This window comes from Megalops cyprinoides, chromosome 1 (genome assembly GCF_013368585.1).
Source record: "Megalops cyprinoides isolate fMegCyp1 chromosome 1, fMegCyp1.pri, whole genome shotgun sequence".
In the NCBI taxonomy this organism is placed as follows: domain Eukaryota; kingdom Metazoa; phylum Chordata; class Actinopteri; order Elopiformes; family Megalopidae; genus Megalops; species Megalops cyprinoides.
The window spans coordinates 12,484,683-12,503,823 of NC_050583.1; the positions used below are offsets into that span (position 1 = coordinate 12,484,683).

At 48.4% G+C, this 19,141-nt stretch overlaps 1 protein-coding gene across 9 annotated transcripts in view; it reads left to right on the plus strand.

Moving 5' to 3' along the window:
• Positions 1-18,635, plus strand: part of cacna1ab (calcium channel, voltage-dependent, P/Q type, alpha 1A subunit, b) — a 108,598-nt gene extending 89,963 nt beyond the window's left edge. For 4 of the 9 annotated variants that reach the window (XM_036521839.1, XM_036521848.1, XM_036521856.1 and 1 more), the window contains 6 exons: positions 3,203-3,312; positions 4,166-4,301; positions 7,003-7,116; positions 13,180-13,375; positions 14,147-14,394; positions 16,415-18,635. In XM_036521839.1, coding sequence (XP_036377732.1) covers positions 3,203-3,312; positions 4,166-4,301; positions 7,003-7,116; positions 13,180-13,375; positions 14,147-14,394; positions 16,415-17,026 — 1,416 coding nt within the window. In that variant the 3' untranslated portion in view covers positions 17,027-18,635. The remainder of the gene's footprint in view (positions 1-3,202; positions 3,313-4,165; positions 4,302-7,002; positions 7,117-13,179; positions 13,376-14,146; positions 14,395-16,414) is intronic. The other 5 variants (XM_036521890.1, XM_036521899.1, XM_036521864.1 and 2 more) reach the window with 4 other exon arrangements.
• Positions 18,636-19,141: the final 506 nt, after the last annotated feature.

A 19,141-nucleotide genomic window follows, 5' to 3' on the forward strand; every position in this document is an offset into this window, starting at 1 on the left:
CACTGAGGTGTGACAAACAGCGCCCCCTACCCTCACTGCCACTGCATTGCACACCCTCTGCCCCCCCCCATAAACCCTACCCCCATACACTCGTATGACACTCTGAAGCAGCGGGGTATCCCGTTACCATGCTAATGTGGAATAACAGGGAATGTTTTTATTTCACACCTGGATAGCAAATGGGTTTTAATCGCTAGAAGCAAAAAAAACATGTGAGGGGATTGGTCTTATTTCGTTATCCTTAATGCAGCAGGAGCTGCTCAGTGAAAAATCGTTTTTTAGAGTGGAGTTTTGTAGCTTTGCTTCAATACTTTCTTGCTTCAGGAGAGATTTAACTCCTTCATTATAGCTGTGTTGATGGGGGCTTATAGGTCTATGTGTGGGTGCATCATGGTTACCTCAATTAATATCAGTTGCAGTATTTACGGTCGTAGGATTTGTAATGGCATGAGGTCCTTATCGTTAGAATGGCGGTCAGACGGTGGGATTGAGGTAATTACGTCGCGTACTGGATGGAGTTAAAACCTCACAGCGTGTTTCTCTGAGGCCTGAAATGAGAAAGAAGATCTGGCTGAACATGGGAACAGTAGCAGAGGCAGTGGGGCTGGGGGGGCTCTTGTCACAGCTCCTGCAGAGCTGGCTCTGAAGAACCAGCTACAGAGGCTTCATCTCTCTTGCCTTCCCTATCTCCTGCCATGACAGAGTCACTGTTAGCAAAAGCACCCTGAAGTGTACCCTCTCTCCTCCACCCACAGAGGAAGAAAATGAATCCAACCACATAGTGCTTTACTGCTTTCTTACTGATGGTTCATTTACCTAGTGTGGAAAGTAAAAGCAAAGTGAAAAACCAGCCTTGGGGTGCCAAGCCATGTTTCTTTGCTTTGGCTAGACTGGCGAGCCCTGAGTCTGTACTGTGGTGTAATGTGGTGACTCTATCAGGAGGTAGGTCTGGGTTTTCTCATGAAAGCCCACCCGCAGCAAAGTCCTTTCGACTTTACCCACTCACATTACTCCGGCAGACTGATAATCGGACCCTCCGCTGCTCACCGCTCTAACATCAAAGCAGAAATGAACTATCATTGCTAGAGCTGTGCAACCTCTGCCAGTACACTCTCAGAGTGGCACACTTAAGGGTACCTTAGATGGGAAAGAAGGGCTTCTGTCTGAGCCTGGATACTGGTCCCTCAGGGTACAGTTTAACAGACTATCTGATGGAGATTTTCTGGAGCATGATTAGAAACTGGCCACTCAGAGAGCTGGTCTAGCATGGGTAAGAGGAGTCAGGCTATTACAAAGGGGTGATGCTCTAGTAATCCATCTTGCATCTCATTCAGGGATCCCGGGCGGTCTCTGCCCCATCGTGCACTGTTCATTAGTTTTAGGCGGTCCCACAATTCCAGGCTCTCTGCATCCCTACCAGCAGCAGAGATCCACTTCGCTTTGCTTCTCCCAACCTTCTCCACTTCCTCACAGCTAGCCCAGGTGGCAGCGGTGGAGTTCGCTTTGCGCAACAGTGGCCTCTGGTGGACACTGAGCGTAACTGTCTGTGCCGGTTTGGCGGGCTCTGCATTAATTCCTGATGAGTACAGTTTTGGTGGAAAAAAAGGTTCAAAAGGTGGGAAAAGGTTCATGAAATGGCTGTCACGCTGCTGGGTTATTATATGGTTAAAATGCTGTCAGAACTGTGACAGATGACTGCTGACTGAGATGTTAACTCTGAAGCCCTTTTTACTCTCCGCATACAAATGCATATACACCTGCAAGTAAGTGTTTGGCTGGAATGTGTGTCAGGGCTGACAGAGGAATGAGTATTAATAGCCAGACGGATAAAGAGAGCTCTACAAATCCAGAAGAACAGCTGCAGATCTCCCGACAAATGGTAAATTTGGCTGAGAGGTATGGTGTACACATCCATGATGTCATAAATGGAAGGAACACAACATGGCTGTTTCTCACTGTTAACACAACGTTCCCCTGTGCTCTCCACCTACTGTTTATCCATCTCCTTATGAGCGCCGTGTCCAGAGCTCTTGCAGTGCATGCTACTCTGTTGCATGGTCTCAGTCAGCATTGGAGTCTGGAGTTAAAATACCAGGGAGCGGCATGCAGAGGATGCGGGGTTGTGAGTGCAGATTTGTGCACCTCAGAAGCTGTGGATACCCCTGCGCAAGGATTAAGGGGATGAAGACTGAATACTGTCCCGTGTACCCGTCTGTAAGCCTCTCCGTCTCGTCTGATTGCTACGTTTTCTCCTCTTACATTTTTTGTCTCTTTTCCAGCCCCCTTCTTCATGAGTACTTTTCTCTTCTCTCTTTTCGTTCACGTCTAACATGTTGTCCGTACACCGTCTAATAAAAGACCGACGTCACGCTCTTTTGAGCTTTGACTGATCGGTTCCTATATTGATTGGTCGGCAGATTTTACTTGGTGACGTTTTAACAGTGCTCTCCCCCCCGTGCATGCTGTTTGATCCTGCCTGGACTGTGTGTCGGGTTGGTCCATTTGATGTCTCCTGTTGTAACCGCTGAGCTGCTCAGCTCTTGGGGTGCCAGGTTCAGGGTTTGCCCAGGCTGGGTGACGTGTACAATGCCTTACATACATCATGGGCTCGCAACCCGTACGTCATTTTGCTCTGGAGGAAGTCCATTGTATTTCCTCTATGAGTTTTTTTTGGCTTTCATGCTTGTTTAATTTCAGAGCTGTCGAAACAGCTATCCCTGTTGGATCAGTTTTTGGTCTGGCACAAAAGATATATGGTCCAATAGAGAGTCACGTAAGTGTATGTATTTCATGGTCAGGCAGAAACACTTCTTTTCCAGTATCCCCCTTGACTTAACCATCTCTAGTCCCAATGGTTACTACAGGACACACTGTCACCCAGCCTAGGCAACAATAAAGAGGAGGAACTCAATGCGGTAGTACAGCAGACCTTGATGTGGCACTCAACTGGTTACCGCCATTCATTTCCTGGTCAACAGGAAGTAAATGAGTTCTTGGCATGAGCACAGCCCAGGGACTCCATTCTAGTGGAATGAAAGTGAATCATACAAAACGGGACTTCAATTCCCAGAATGCCTCGCAGCCGACCCTCGGCTGTGTCCCGTTTACCGTCAGAGCCCCCCGTTTGCTCTCTGGATGTTGTGACTCCGTTTCCCAGTAGTGTGTCTGATACCAGCCGGAGGCCATGTTGTATCTCACACAGAATCGAACGCCATTAATGTTTCAGCGCATGGAACCACCTTCTCCGGCCCAGGACGGTGGGCAGGGAGTCAACAGCCTCCCAGAGACACAACAGGAACCCATCAGTGACCTGTGAGTTGCTCTTTCCTTCTCACATACTTCTCATCTCTCTCTGTCTGTTGTAACCTTCTCTTTCTCTCTTTGTGTCTCCTTCACTCTCCCTCTATGAATTGTCGGGCCAACAACTACAGGGGGCTTTTATATGTGTTCAGTGTTTCTTTGCATGTGGCTTAGACGGTCTTTGTTTACAGCAGTAGATTTGTTTAGATTGCCGGATATACTTACACACCAGCCTGGCGGTTAGCATTTGGATCAGTGGGTAGATCAGTGTAAGGTGTAGGTGTAGGAGCAGTGTGTAGATTCGCATGCTGGTCAGAGTGGGATCAGAGACATCAGATCAAGCAGCAGAACAAATACTAACCAAGCCCAGACCCATTGAGTTAGCACCTGTTGGACATAAGAAGGTTTACGGAGTGGTGTGGCTCAGTTTTCCTTAGTGGTTATACCCATCTATCCAGCAGGGGTCAGTGTTAGTCCACCGCAAGGAGCAGAGAGCTGGCAGTGCGCTTGAATTTTTACATTTACATTTATTCATTTAGCAGACGCTTTTATCCAAAGCGACTTACATAGGTTACAGTTCTTTACAATGTTATCCATATATACAGCTGGATATTTACTGAGGCAACTGTGGGTTAAGTACCTTGCCCAAGGGTACAGCAGCAGTGTCCCAGCGGGGATCGAACCGGCAACCTTTCGGTTACAAGTCCTGCTCCTTAACCACTATGCTACACTGCCGCCCTAATTGCCTATATAAGAGTACAAACATGGAGAGAGACGTGTGGCAGGGTCACTGGAATTTGAGGTGACAGTAGGGGGCAGTGGCACTGCATCGGCGGGCCTGGCTGAATGTTTCTCTCTGTCACAGGCCACTGGAAGGGGGGATGACAGAGAGCCAGTCGTGGGTGACAGCACGGGCGCAGGAGATGTTCCAGAAGACGGGCAGCTGGAGTCCAGAGAGGCCACACCCAGATGACCTGCATGACAACAGGCATAACCCACAGGTATACGCATGTGGGCGTGTATACACATACACAGTTACAAACCCATACACACACATACACGTCAAAACCAACATAAAGCCATGGATATACCCCAGGACTGCATACTATGACTTTTCAAACTTAAACAATGTACTAAACTCCTGTAACACAATATATTCATACAGTTTAAACACATGGTCCGGTTATACTATAATACACAAAATACTGCATTTTTTTGTACTGTTATACACGTTTAGTCTTCTCAGTTACAGTGATGAAAAATGCCCTATCAAGTGCATAGCAGTTTGAGACATCACAGGCTTTATAAGAAGCAGACATGTACTAAGTGGCAGCTGTAATGACCACCTTCTCTTATTCTCAAAAATAACTCCTGAAAAATGGCGATAAATGGCTGCAAAAGGAATAGCTAGCATAACCTAATTGTGCCAGTGTGCGGAAAAAAAACTAATAAACCCAAAAAGTGGCACAAGGCAGACCTTACAATGCATTCATAGCAAAACTTGAACCTACCAATTCTGGGGATCTCCTTGCAGGCGAGGTCAGTCCTCTGGGCTCTAATTATAGTGGTTTGATCAGTTTAGTTTAGTTTTATGGTAAAAATGATTGGCACAAAGGCAATAGCCCAGTGATCAGCTTCTGCGAAGCTGATGGAGAACAGAGGACTCTGGCAATTATGTAGCCCTGACAGTTGCAGTGACACCAAAACAGCAAAACAAAAGCACTCTAGTCATGGTAGGCCCCATCCATGTTCTGTATATCAGCATCCTGGCTAAAACAAACAGTGTTTTCAAATGACTGTACACTGGTCTCCGTATCTATACCGCATCAGCTAGTCGCCAGTGTCTCTATCCCATTCCATGAGCAGTTTACCTTTGAGCATATAACCTTACCTGGGAGGGAGGCTGCCTCTAGCTATGTGATTATGTTGGAGCAAGTACCATATCAAAGAAACAAAGCAAAAAGTGTGTGCATGTGTAAGGGGGTATGTGGGTGTAGCCCTAACCCTAACACTATTGCAGGTTGGTGTTATGCTAGCCTTGTCTCAGTAAAACCTGGAATGGCTCAAACTGCTATTCATTGCTAATGATATTCAGTTCTTTCCCTGTAGTTGACAGTTAGTAGTTGCATATTGTGACTAAATCGAATGTGTGTGACATGTGTTTGGTCACTTTTATTATAATTAAGAATCATTCACACCACATGGGTCTGTTGTAGGGAATAGTACCACTTCTGCATACTAACACACATGTGACGACTGTTACTACAACTTTGCCACAGTGTCAGTGTTACTAACACATACAGTGTCAGTTTCAGTTATTATCATACTTACAGTGTTAGTATTAGTGTTGCAGTGCCACAGTGTTAGCGTTATTGTAATGTTGCCACTGTGTCATTGTTAGTGTGATTGTATTTCTTCTACAGTGTTGGAGCTATTATAACACCACCAAAGTATTGATGTTAGTGTTATTATAGTGCTTACAGTACCAGAGTTGTTATAACACTACAACAGTGTCAGTGGTATGGTAATGCTGTCACTGTGTCAGTCTTAGTGTTATTATAACACTGTCACAGTGTCAGACAGAGTCAGGACTGGAGTCAGTTGTGTCTGCCTAAGCAGCTCAGCACTGGCATCCCGAACATGGTCGACGGCGGGGTCCTGACTTCCACCTCTTGTCTCCAAGTACTCTTCGGACTCCATGGATCACCCTCATCCTCACTGTCACTCTTAACACACTCACTCAGTTCAAATCAGTTCAGTTTAATCCATATGTTTCATTGACGTGATGCACGGGGTATGTTGTGCCAAAGCAACCACTACGAAACGGTAGAACAAGAAATCGACCAGTCAAAAAAGAGCAAACAGAAACAATACTGAAAGAGTTCTGATAACGAATGATGGCTACAATAACTCTAATAACAATACCACCAAATCTTCTACTAACAATATTAACATTCTCTCTCTGTCTCCTTCCCTCCCACTCCCCGTCTCTCTCTTTCTGTCTCTCTTTCTGTCGTTCTCTCTCTCTTTCACTCTGATATTCCACACCCTGGCTGAGTCCACCATCCACAAAGCTCATCTCATATCCAGCCGTCACTCCCCCTTTTCGGCTGAGGTGGGACATCTGGTCCCCCTGTGCTGCTCTTCTCTCTTTCACCCCATTCCCAAGACCCACTGAACTCTCATCTCCTTCTCATTATGGGGGCAGTGTAGGCCAAGACTGCCGCCATGTTTCCGAGCAGGCGTGTACACCACACAGCGTTACTGACCCCGGTACCTGCATCTGAGGGTAGTGTTGCTGTGGAAAACACGTGCATATACCACACAGTCTTACTACTTACCACAGTATTACCGCAGTATGAATTTGCACCGAGTGTCAAGCTCTGGGATTTGGCTTTCTGCCTCTCTGCACTGTTACTGCCGATCTGTAATGATCAGAACTTAATCTTCCCATCGCCAATCTTCCCTCACTAATCAATTAGCAAGTCCGACTACACACATTAGCATAAACAAATAACTGCAGAGAAAGTGCACTGTGGCGCTTGCTGTAGTGCACCTCCCAGCAGCGGGTGACTTAGCAAAGCCCTGAAGGAGTAACTTCCTTTACAGCTTGTCTGAGGCAGGCCTGTCTCTCAGGCCCCTCCCACGCAGGCACGCCCACAGGCCCGCAGCAGTCACGCCCACTCTCCCTCTGTTTTGCAGACGGTAGAGATGAGAGAGATGGGGCGGGACGGTTACTCCGACAGTGAGCGCTATCTCCCAATGGAAGCGCATGGGAGGGCCGTCTCCATGCCCCGGCTTCCAGCAGAAAACCAAGTGAGCACCTTCCATCCTCTCACAGCCCCCGCACCCCCGATTTCCCTCCCCGTTTCCCCGCCTCTCTCCGTCCCTCTCTCCTGCCCCTGCTCCTGTCCCTCCCGACATCCCACCATCTGCCCTTCTGCTCTGGCCCCGCCCCCCTTGCACCCACATCTACGCAGTCCATCGCTCTGACCAGTAAAGAGGACAGAGTGGAAGTAACATACCCCAGACGCCATGGCCCTGACAAGTGACCCTTTTGCTGGATAACCCTGGTGGCAGATTTAGTTTAATTCAACCTCCCTTAAACACAGTTAGGCATCTTCCATACCACCAATCGTCAGATGTTCTCTGCTGTTTGGACTTCTCCTCAGCAGATATCAGTGATTCATTGACGCTTGCATATTCTGCCTCCACTGTTTTACAACTGAATGGAGTGATATAATGCACGCCAAAGAGTTTCCCTTTCAATGAGAAAAATTTCAGGCTAAGGCAAACTGTGAACCCCAGAGCCGCCACATTCAAGTGTGGGAAGTGGCAGTGAGGGAGGTCCCCGATGGGGTGGGAGGGCAGACCGGATTCGGTGCACCCCCACACAGCCTACAGCACCCCCCCACCCACCCACACCCCTCTCCCTGCTCTGCACAGAGGTGCATGCCTGTGCTTCCCTCATGTCCACCCCCTGTTCAGGTCCATCCTCACCTGAACCACGTCTCAGTGAGTGCTGTGGCCACACACGCACACACTATTGAAACGGCCACTGAATCATCCCCTCTCCTCACTCCTGAGCCCCACTCCCTCTTCTTCCCTTGGGTTCTTTCCCTGACTGCCTCTCTTTCTCTCTGTCGGGTTACATACATATATATCTGTGTGTGTATGTGTGTGCGTGTCTGTGTGTGCGTATTGAGAGGTGTGTGTTCAGGAGTGATTTATTAAAGGGTGTCTACATCTATATCAGTATCTATGTTTAGCATGAACAGATGCCAAGGGCAGTGAGTATGCTTGCTTTATACATGAATTTAATCTGGCATATGTATTTTAGTATGACTGCAGTGCAAGGAATGGCGTCAAAACACACAAATTAACCACCTAAATAGCATTTAAAAATCCTGCGTTGATGTTCCAGGATACACACTGCTCTTCAATGGACTCAGTCAATCTTACAGACAAAAACTTTTCATACAAACACAAGACACCATTCAGTATACATGTATGTTGTCAAAAGCTTCACAGACATGATAAAAATATGTGATATTTCAGTCAATCAAACAGCAATTAAGAGGCTGTTGGAAAATTGGGAAAGGAAACAAAAAATGGAATGGTATCACATGAAGGACATCATGAATGAAATAACCATCAATTATATAAGTAAGTTCAGAGACTGTTAGGCGGCTGGGAGGCTCATGTGGACTCAGGTGTGCGGCCAGGGAAAGGTCATCTTGGGTTTTCCAGTCAAGCGATGGTCCAAGCATTTCATCCATTGAAGTAGGGTATGCTGATCTGTAGGGGGTGGGGCTAGAGGAGGACTTGTTTCTTTGATGACATGCGGAACAGAGAGAGAGTGTGTCAGGGAGGGAAAAGACAGTGCTTTACATAGGGGGGCAAAGCAATTCGATATGCAGTTTGTAACCGGGACTGTGTGACACTTTGCAACTTTGGCGCTGATAAACTATGGTAGCATACAAAAAGGGATGAGTGGAGAGGTTAGGACTTCTCGACATGAAGACTGTCCCACAAAATTACACTTACACTTACACTTACACTCACTTAAAGATGAGGTGACAGCAAGGAAGGGTGTTTGCACCCAACTCCTATAAGACTACAAGACACACCATAAATATCTAAAACAGGCATTGTGTCTGATTCCAGACCAGGTTTGGTAGGCTGTGTTAGAAAGCTCTATCACCGGATGTATTTTATTTATTTACATTTTTTAAGCAACAATATTTCCCAAAAGGCATTTACAAAGTGAGCAAGGCCTTCTTTTGGGGGCTGCTTCTGAAGGCCGTCTGGCCCTCACCTTCCTTCCTCAGGCTCTATCTATTGCACAACATTTCAACTGGAGGGAAAGAAAAGGGAATTCATACTTGTATTTAGACCATTCCAAACATTATAATATTCTGTGTTGATGTATTGATAATACTGTTTCAAACCATTTGGGCAATCCATTACAAAGCCATAAAGAGCGAACTTTCATAGAATAACATAAAACAGGACAAGCACATTCTGCATAGAGAGTGCTCTATATTAGTCCTAGCTGAACTTTCTCTCTTGAGCCCTGTTAGAGCTCTGGCTATTCTGCTGTGCTTTCAGCACTCCTTGGTAAAATATCTCTTATTTTCCGTTTGGCGTTGACCTCAACCAGTCTGGATAATGATAAAAAGCATTCTCATTCAGATGTCAGTCTTTCACTCTCTACACATGAGCCATATACTACTTTCTGCTCGTCTCATCAGCAACCCATTTAAGTTGAATTTGCAGGCTACTGAACTCATTACTTACTAAGGATAGCCATCTCTTCCCTCTCTTCAAGGCTCATTGTGAGTCATTGGCATTCAACCAACTGGAGACAAAGAGGAATCGGCTGACTGAAGTCTTTTGGAAACGTTAAAGAATGTCAATATCAAAAATTTGCGATTTTAGCCGTGGTTTTCGATGCAAGTCGCAATTCTGTATGTACCTCAGACACCAAGATGTAATTCTGTCACAGCAGAAGGCATTAATGACACTGACAATATCGACAAATGGGCATATACATTAGTGTTGTGGAGTGATGAATAAGAAACTGCATTTATTTAATGAAATGCCGCATTCATTTTCGCAAATACATTCTAGTGTAACGGCACTGTTAAATGGCATTTTAATGAAATGGTAACAAAATGCTAGCAAGTCAATCTAACACTAGGGCTAATGCTGCCAATTAGTTCATGTGAGGGGAAAAAACTTCACACAGGCAATCATCCCTTGTTGCTTAAAAACTGTAAAGTCATTTATATAGCTTGAAAGATGCTTTTCATTTCTTGAGTATCTATATTTAGCAAGCTAAAAGAGTTTAGCTAAAAGAATTCTTCCCCTAGCAGGATGACACTACAATGCCTTTCTGTATTAAGAATAGACGTGCTGCATTTGCCTTTTCCCATGGATGTTTTAAGTACTGCATGCACGTGTGTATGTATGTTTACAATATGTTTTGTGTTGCTCAGTGTGTTGTTGGATCGCTCCTTCTTCTCCACCTTACTGTCATTTAGAGTATTGGGGTATACTATTCTGTACTGTGTGGCACAATACTGTGGTGTAGTATGGTAGACTGTACTTCAGTGTACTGTATGATAGCATACTGTGATGTAGTGTAGTGGACTGCACTATATTGCACTGTATGGTATTACACCGTGGTGTAGTATGGTGACTGTACTATACTGCACTGTATGTGCAGTACACCATGGTGTAGTATGGTGGCTGTATTGTACTGTACTGTATGGAGCTATACTGTGTAGTAGTATGGTGGACTGCACTATACTGTACTGTATGGTACTATACTGTGATGTAGTGTGGTGGGCTCTAATACAGTGTGCTGTATAGTACTATGTTGTGGTGGGCTAAACTACACTGTACTTTCATTACTATACTGTAGTGTGCAGTGGCAGACTGTGTTGTCCAGTACTGTACTGCAGTGTGGTGTTGTGATGTAGTGTTGATGTGCGTTTTTACCCTCTTTACCGTGGTAACTCACTGTCTCTCTAACACTGCCTCTGTCCCTCAGTGTGTGCACTCTGCTATGGTAAGTGTCCTCTCGTCATCTGTCTCTTTCTTTCTCTATCCTACTCTTTCTCCCACTCCCTCTCTCTTTCTCTCGTAGTATCTGCCGCATCTGTGTCTAACTGGTTTCTCTCTCTGCTTTCTCTTCTCCTCTCTTTGGCTCCCTTTTATTTTCAATCCCTTATTATGTTTTTCATCCCTTCTTTCCTAATGTCTCAACCTTGCTGTCCCTCCCCATCCTCCCGTGACCTCCTCCCTCTCCTCTCTGATTACTCCCTCCCTTTCTCTTGCCCTTCCTCTCCCCCCCTCTACATGCTTCTTCCCCTTCTCTCTCCCTCCCTCACTCCTCTTTCTGCCCCCACCCTCCCCCCCCCCCCCCCCCCCCCCCACCCTTCCCTTCCCTTCCCTGTGGCCCTGGTGGCTGTGCTGTGGTTCTCTGCCTGTGCCCTCTGTGCTGTGCTCTGTGTGTGTGGTAACTGTGGCTTCCTGTGTGTGCACCGCCTGTCTGCCTGTCCCACAGCGGAGAAGAGGGAGGCCTCGCGGACATAACCTCAGTGTATGTACCCTGTCTCAGGCCTCCCTCCTACTACTCTTCCTCTCTCTTTCTGCTCCCCCCCCCCCCCTTCTCTCTCATAATGCAGTTCTCTCTTTCTCTCTCTGTATGTCTGTTATCTTATGTCCGTTTCTCCCCCACTCTTCCCGTCTTCTGCCCTGACAACCTGTCTCTGTTTCTCTGTTTTCCTCAACTTTTCACTGCCTGTGTCTGCTGGTTTATTACTCGCTGTCTACAATGCCTGGAGGGAAAAGAGAAACCATCGCTCTGATTCTGTGCACTGAGGCGGTGCTTCACTGCCTCAAAGTCAGCAGTCAGTAATGCGAGGGCAAGATCTTGGAAACGAAAAAAAAATTTAAAAAAACAATCATACACAAGTGAACAAATGGAATCTGGTTTCTGGAATCTGTGGTGGCATAGCTTAGCACAATAACCGTTACTCTCAGAGACTCTAAGGCAGGATGGCTGTCGTGTTGAGACACTGTGGTCAGAGAGTTGTCTCTTTTCCCTCCTCTTGCCCCGTCTGTATACAACATGCAATGCACTGATGGCCTGCCGCTTATCTGCATTGGCTTTCGCTGAAGTGGCTCTTTCTTTATGTGCCCCTGTGGGTGTGTGTGTGTGTGCATTAGTGTTTATGCGGGCAGGTGTGCTTGCCGGTGCGTACGCGTGTTAATGTTACAGGCTTGTCAATGCATCCTGACCGAGAGACGCTTCAGTGTTGGGGTCTGACGTCAGAACGGACCTTTACAGCAGGGCTGTCAATCTCACGGGCCCTCCAGGAAGTGAGCTGGTGGGCACCGCTGCCTTACAGAATGGGCCTCATATTCCAGCAAAATGAGCCCAATGTGGGTGTGTCCTCACCTGGGGTCAGGATCCTGGACTGCTAGTGTGGGAGTCAGCATGACTCTATAAGGGAGAGCTTTAGAACACTGAAATGGAGAGGGGATGGTGATGGATTGCTCTTTGCCAATGGACATGTGCTTTGTTATGAGAGGGAGGGGATGGATTGCTGTCTGTGAATGTGCTATGCCATGAGAATGGGAGTGGGTATATGGAAAGGGGCTGGATTCTGTGAATGGACATGTGCTATGCTACGAGGGTGTGATTATGTGTGAGGGGTATGGATTCTGTGAATGGAAATGATGTGCTATGCTATGAGGGTGTAGCTACGCGTGAAGGGTATGAAATTTGAAGTGGAAATGTGCTATGCTATGAGGGTATGTGGAAAAGGCAGGGGATGTGAGTTTGGGGGCAGGTTCCAACCTTACAGGACAGGTAAGATGCTGGGTGCATGTAAGGCATGACCTTTGCCCCCTCCTCTTCCTCTTTATGTATCTCCTGTCTCTGTGCCTCTACCACCCTGGGTCCTGGACAGCATGATGGGTGTGTGGGGTGGTGGGGAGGAGAGGGGGTTTTGGTGAGGGGGGGGGGCATGAGGTCCCCCACAGTGGCGGACACTGGAGCCCTTGCATGACTGGACTGTCATGGAGCTGTGAGGGCCGTTACACTTCGCAACACAAACACACACAGTGACGCTCTTACTTGAACGCACTGACAGCACGCACACATGCACTCACACACGGACACACCCACACACTCGGTCACAGACACACACTCAAAGACACACACACACACACTCTCACAGTGAGGCCTCCTCACTCCTCCCTCTCCCCTTTTCTCTCCATCTCCTTGGCAGACGAATATAGAAAACAAGCCTCTCTCTCCCTCTCTCCCTCCCACTCTCCCGCTTGTCCTCCGTCCCACTGCAGACTATCACAGACACCAGTCCCCTGCGGCGGTCGTCCTCCTCCCTGGTCCACGGGCGCTCTGGGACGGGCGTGCGCCTGGAGGACTACTCCCTGGAGAGGGTGATCCCGGAGGAGGGCCAGCGGCACCACCGCCGCCGCGAGCGCAGCCACCGTGCCTCCGAGAGGTCGCTGAGCCGCTATACCGACGCCGACACAGGTCAGAGTTGCCGTTGCAGGGAGCTCGGGGCCGACACAGGCCAGAGCAGGCAGTGTGAGGGGAGTGGGCAGACACAGGCCAGAGCTGGCAGTGTGGGGTACTAGGGACAGACACAGGACAGACTGGCAGTGTCGGGTACTAGGGACAGACACAGGACAGACTGGCAGTGTGGGGTACTGAGGACAGACACAGGCCAGAGCTGGCAATGTGGGGTACTAGGGACAGACACAGGACAGACTGGCAGTGTGGGGTACTGAGGACAGACACAGGCCAGAGCTGGCAATGTGGGGTACTAGGGACAGACACAGGACAGACTGGCAGTGTGGGGTACTAGGGACAGACACAGGCCAGAGCTGGCAATGTGGGGTACTATGGACAGACACAGGTCAGAATTAAGATAAGATAAGATAGCACTTTATTGATCCCCAGGCGGGGAAAAGGCCAGAGTTGGATGTATGTATGTGAGGGGACTGGACGCAGAAGTGGCAGTGAGGGGACTGGGGGTAGAATTGGCAGTGAGTGGACTTGCGGCAGACACAGGCCAGAGCTAGATGTGTGTGGTACTAGGGACAGACACAGGCCAGAGCTAGATGTGTGTGGTACTAGGGACAGACACAGGTCAGAGCTGGCAGTGTGGGCAGCAGAAATTGAGATATTGTCAAACATAAAAACAATTCAGAGACATACTGTTCTGTTCTGACTGACAGAGGCAGTGCAGAGAGGTTCTGTCATTTGTACAGCTGCTCTATATTGACTGGCATGACCCGGCAGGGCTCGGTACAGATCTCAGCACCACAACGCAGTCAGGTGACCTACCGCCCAGGGACAAAGACCGCGACCGGGAGCGGGGGCGGGCCAAGGACAGGAGGCACCACCACCATCACCACCACCACCACGGCTCCGTGGACAAGGAGCGCTACGGGCCCGACAGGGGCGAGTACGGCCACCGGCCCCACGACAGGGACCGTCACTGGTCCCGCTCCCCCAGCGAGGGACGAGACTGCAGGACACACAGACAGGTGGGCCTCTGCCTCCCAGACATTGCTTTTGCTGTGACACACATCAGCAAATGCAGACTGTCACAGCCCAGCACCGAGCAGTTAACACTTCAGTCATCGGTATAGCCTGGTGCTGACCAACAGACTACACACACTTACAACCTGACGCTACCGACAAATACTACGCACACTTTCGTAGCCTGGTACTGATCAGCTAATACTTCACTCACCACCACAGCCTGGCACTGACTAACACCACACACTCTCACAGCCAAGCACTAACTGACAAACACTACACAGGCTATCCAATGATGACCTTTCCAGTGTTAAACTCTAGTATGGCAACCAATACTTTCAGTCCTATTTAATTTAAGTTATTGGGTATCTGAAGGCCTCAGTAACTGCATATATTGCCCTGAGTGATGTAGACTGTCTCTCAGGCCATAACTGAGTGAAGTATGGGCCCTCTGTCAGGACAGATCCAGGATGAGGTCTGGCCTGATCTTGTTTTAGAGTACTGAATCATGCACATAGGGCTAAAAGTAAAGAGATGCTCAATTAAGTGCTGCTGGCACAGATATGGATGCGTCATTGGCAGGATGTCCACCATCAAGGAGTACATCTGAAGATCCTGTTTGCCTAAAAATATCACAGCGTCTTTGAGCTAAATATAGCATTCATTTAAACTGTAGCATTTCCTTGATCTGCCCCTCTATTTAAAAGCTTTTTTCTGCTTTGCTAGAGAGCAGGAGATCTGTTTCTTTCTGGTGGATGAACATGACTTTGGATTTTCATGTCTAGCTTTGAGGACTGTTGTGAAGGCACTCTCCAGCAATGCAGCCATGTTTGATCCATGTGCGCACACACACACACACACACACACACACACACACACACACACACACACACACACACACACACACACACACGCACAGACACATGCACACACACACGCACACACACACACACACATGCACACACACACACACACACACACACACACACACACATGCACAGACACATGCACACACACACGCACACACACACATGCACAGACACATGCACACACACGCACACACACACACACATGCACACACACACACATGCACAGACACATGCACACACACACACGCGTGCGCACACACAGACTTTCTTTCGTTTCTTTTCATTACTGTGCAGAAAGAAGCGCAAACCCAAGCCTTCATGATGTCAATTTGCCTTATGAGAGATGACCAATTCTGCCAATGGTGAACAAGGGCAAAAAAGTGCGAAAAAGGGCAAAAAAGAGCAAGCCTTGCTGTCAGTTTCTGTTTTTCCATTAGACGTGGTTTTACACTGTCAATCTGTCACGCGGGTGAAAGGCATTCCGAGAGGACGCCGCCTCCTGATGGAAAAGCGTGGTGCATTGTGGGAAGGCTGTGGTCCCGCTCTTTACAACGCACCACCACGGACCTGCAAAACTCCTGCGCTGACAGACCAATCAAATGATCTGTGATCACTGCATGGTGTTAGCAAAGCGTCAACACAAAGCCCTTTGGGGAAGTCAGGACGATCACTACAAAGGGTCTCATTCATGAGGTCTTGTATTGAATATTTGCAGCCGAGGCAGTCGAAGGTGCGTCGTTGTTTTTCTTGTTGTGGAGGGACCACCGTGAATTGCCTGCGTCACTGCACAGCACTCCGTCCGAGTCCCACATGACCACAGGACGCGCGCGTTGACCAGTGCGACTTACAGAAATCAATTTCTCTTTTTTCTTTCTTTTGTTTTTTTTCTTTGTTACTTTTCTTTGTGTCCTCTCTCTCTCTCTCCTCTGTGCAACATGTGGCTTCTCTACCCATTCCTGCATTTGGTTTATGATTTTCGATGTTCGACGTCCCTTCTTCCTCTCCCCCTCTCTCTCTTTCTCTCTCTCTCTCTCTCTTTCTTGCTCTCTCTCTTATCACTGTTGTTGTTGCTGTCTGTGTGTGCGTCTCGTTCTCCTCCTTTTGTTGTTAATTTTGTTGTGCATTTGTTATTTGCTTTGTCTTAATTTTCATGTAGGGCAGTAGTTCAGTGAGTGCGAGCCCGGTTCCCTCGACCTCCGGCACCAGCACCCCACGCCGCGGCCGGCGCCAGCTGCCCCAGACCCCCTCCACGCCCAGGCCCCACGTCGCCTACTCCCCAGCACTCCGTAAGGCCGTCAACGCCCCTCCCGGCCAGCAGGGGAGGCTGGCCTCGCCCAGTCCTCGCCGCTTCTCCCCCCCAGGCCACGAGCCCCACCACCACCACCATCACCACCACCACCCTCCCTCCCACCACGGCTCCCCCCGCTCCGCCCGCCACGGTCGCTGGGCGCCCCCTCCCGACCCTCTGGAGGGCGACGTCTACGACCAGGACTACGAGTACGACCGCCAGGAGCCGCCGGCCTACGACCAGAGCTTTCACCAGGGCAACCCGCACCCGCACCCCCGCTCGCCCAGGACTTCCCGCAACGCCGCCCCTCCCCAGGTTCAGCCGCCGCCCCGCCGCCTGCCCAACGGCTACCGCTCGTCCTCGCCCTCCCCCCACCGGCGGGGCCCCAACCCCGGGCCTCACAGGCCCCCGCATCCGAGGGGACCCAGAAAGGGGCTGCACGAACCCTACAGCGAGACGGACGAAGACGACTGGTGCTAACCTCTGCGAATCCGGGGCGGGGACGGGGCGCGACACTGCTCTGTTCCCTCGACGGAAAAACTACGGGGGAGGGGCCGAGGAAGAGAAGGACGCTGGCATCTCTGTGCCCGCTCCGCGAGCACGTGTGAGACTCAACGCGGCCCAGGAGCAGCGCGAGGGACATGTGCCGGTGTAGGGAGAGAGGAGGAAATCGTGGGGACGAAAGGGACAACTGTGGGAAGCTGGCGACGAGGTGGTGCCACTCTGGAAACGTGTAGAGAGGGCAAGCCGGCACAGAGCTGGCACAGAGTGCTGGGTGCCACCAGCTAGTTGTCTGGAAGCGAGTTCATGTAAGAGGCAGGATTTTCCCAATTTATTTCACTTACTCCAATGCCCACACACTAGCATTCATCCATTATTCATGTTTAATTTAAAGGACCATGCGCTGGTTGTTCAACAATGAAATGAACTTCAACATGGGTATAGTGATTAAGAAGGACCATATATTAGAAAGGGCAAAAAATATAACTGGCTCTAAACATAGACATAAAGTCCAAAACATGTGCATAGAGATGTTTACAAACACAATGAATTCATAAAAAATAAAGTACCAAGTCAGTCATTAAAAAAAAGCCAAAGCTATGTGATCAATACAGGTACATACTCTGTACAATAGCAGTGCATCAGTAAGCAAATACATTCTGTTGTTTTCAAGACATGTGAGATTCTAATTTATTAATGAAGACATGGATTTTTAACAAAAGCACTCAAGCACCATCTTTAACTGTTTCTTTTTTATGGCAGAACAGTCTACTGCTCTAAAATGCCTAGAATGTGTTTCTGTCCTTTTTGATATGTAGTCGAAACAAACTCCATTCAGTCCTCTGCTTATTCAGCACTTATTACACCAGCTTATTCATTGAAATTCATAAAAGTACTTCATAAAACATCTGTTCCGTCTCCTGGTACTGAACTGTCTTTCGAACAATCAGAGTTATTGTTTCACCCAATTAACAATCAGCCAATTCATAACTATGGCACTATTTTCCATGTTCATCCAATCACAGTGCTCTTGGTGGATGTACCACACTGCCCTGGGAATGCCAGGCATTAACTTCTAACCTCATATGACTTCACTTCCAGACCACTGGACTGCAGAATTCAGCTTTCATTCAAGGTTTGGTGGTTCAGTATGTAACAGGCTAGCGAATAGATGGGAGCCCACCTCTCACCGTTACAAAGGAAACAAGTTTAAGAAAAACCTTTTAGTTAAATGTCGCACTATGCCTTCCAAAACAAGCAGCGACAAAAAAAGAAAAAAAAAGTGAAGCGTTTGGGGAAAAAAAAAATTTAGAAAATAAAAGGGAGAATGAGCACTCCACTTTTCAGGGCAGACCGGAGCTCCAACCACTGCAAAAACCAACCCAGCCCTGCTGCTGGGTAATATTGATGAGTTTTATCATCTGTGTTTACCGTCCGTAGTACAAATTCTGACACTGACCTCACCGCCTGTCTGTGGGCAGGCAGGATGAGAGAGGGCGGGGCAGCTGGGAGGCTATCAGACTCTGTGGAGGTGGGGGGAGGGTGGGGCAGAGGGTGTGGTGCCTCCAACTTCCCCCCCCCAGCCCACTACTCCCATACAGCCAGTCTGGCCCAGGAAGAAAGAAAAGAGGAGGGGAAAAAAATGTAAAAACAGACAGTTTCTTCAGAATATCTTCCTCTCTGCTTCTTCTTCTACTTCTTCTTCTTCTTCTTCTGCTTCCTCCTCTTCTTCTTCCTCCTCTTCCTGAACATTGGATCTTGAGTATTCTTTTGCACCCGCTCAGCTTTGTTTGAACTCTTTGAGTAAAATCGGATGGAAACCTGCATGATTAACACAAAACTAACAGAGAAGCTTTATTGTGTGAGGGGAGGGGGGTAATGCCCTTGTCCTCTCTTTGAATCTGCTGGAGTTTTCTCTCTCTCTCTCTCTTTCTCTGTCTTTCTCTGCCCCCTCTGTCCGTCGGTCTCTCACTGTGTTCTTTGAGTAGAAAGGTGTTGGTAGGAGAGGGGGAAAAAGAACACAACACACTTGCACAGGTTTATATTTCTACCCTTGAATGATCCGGAGGATGGCTAATCATTTTCCATTCTACA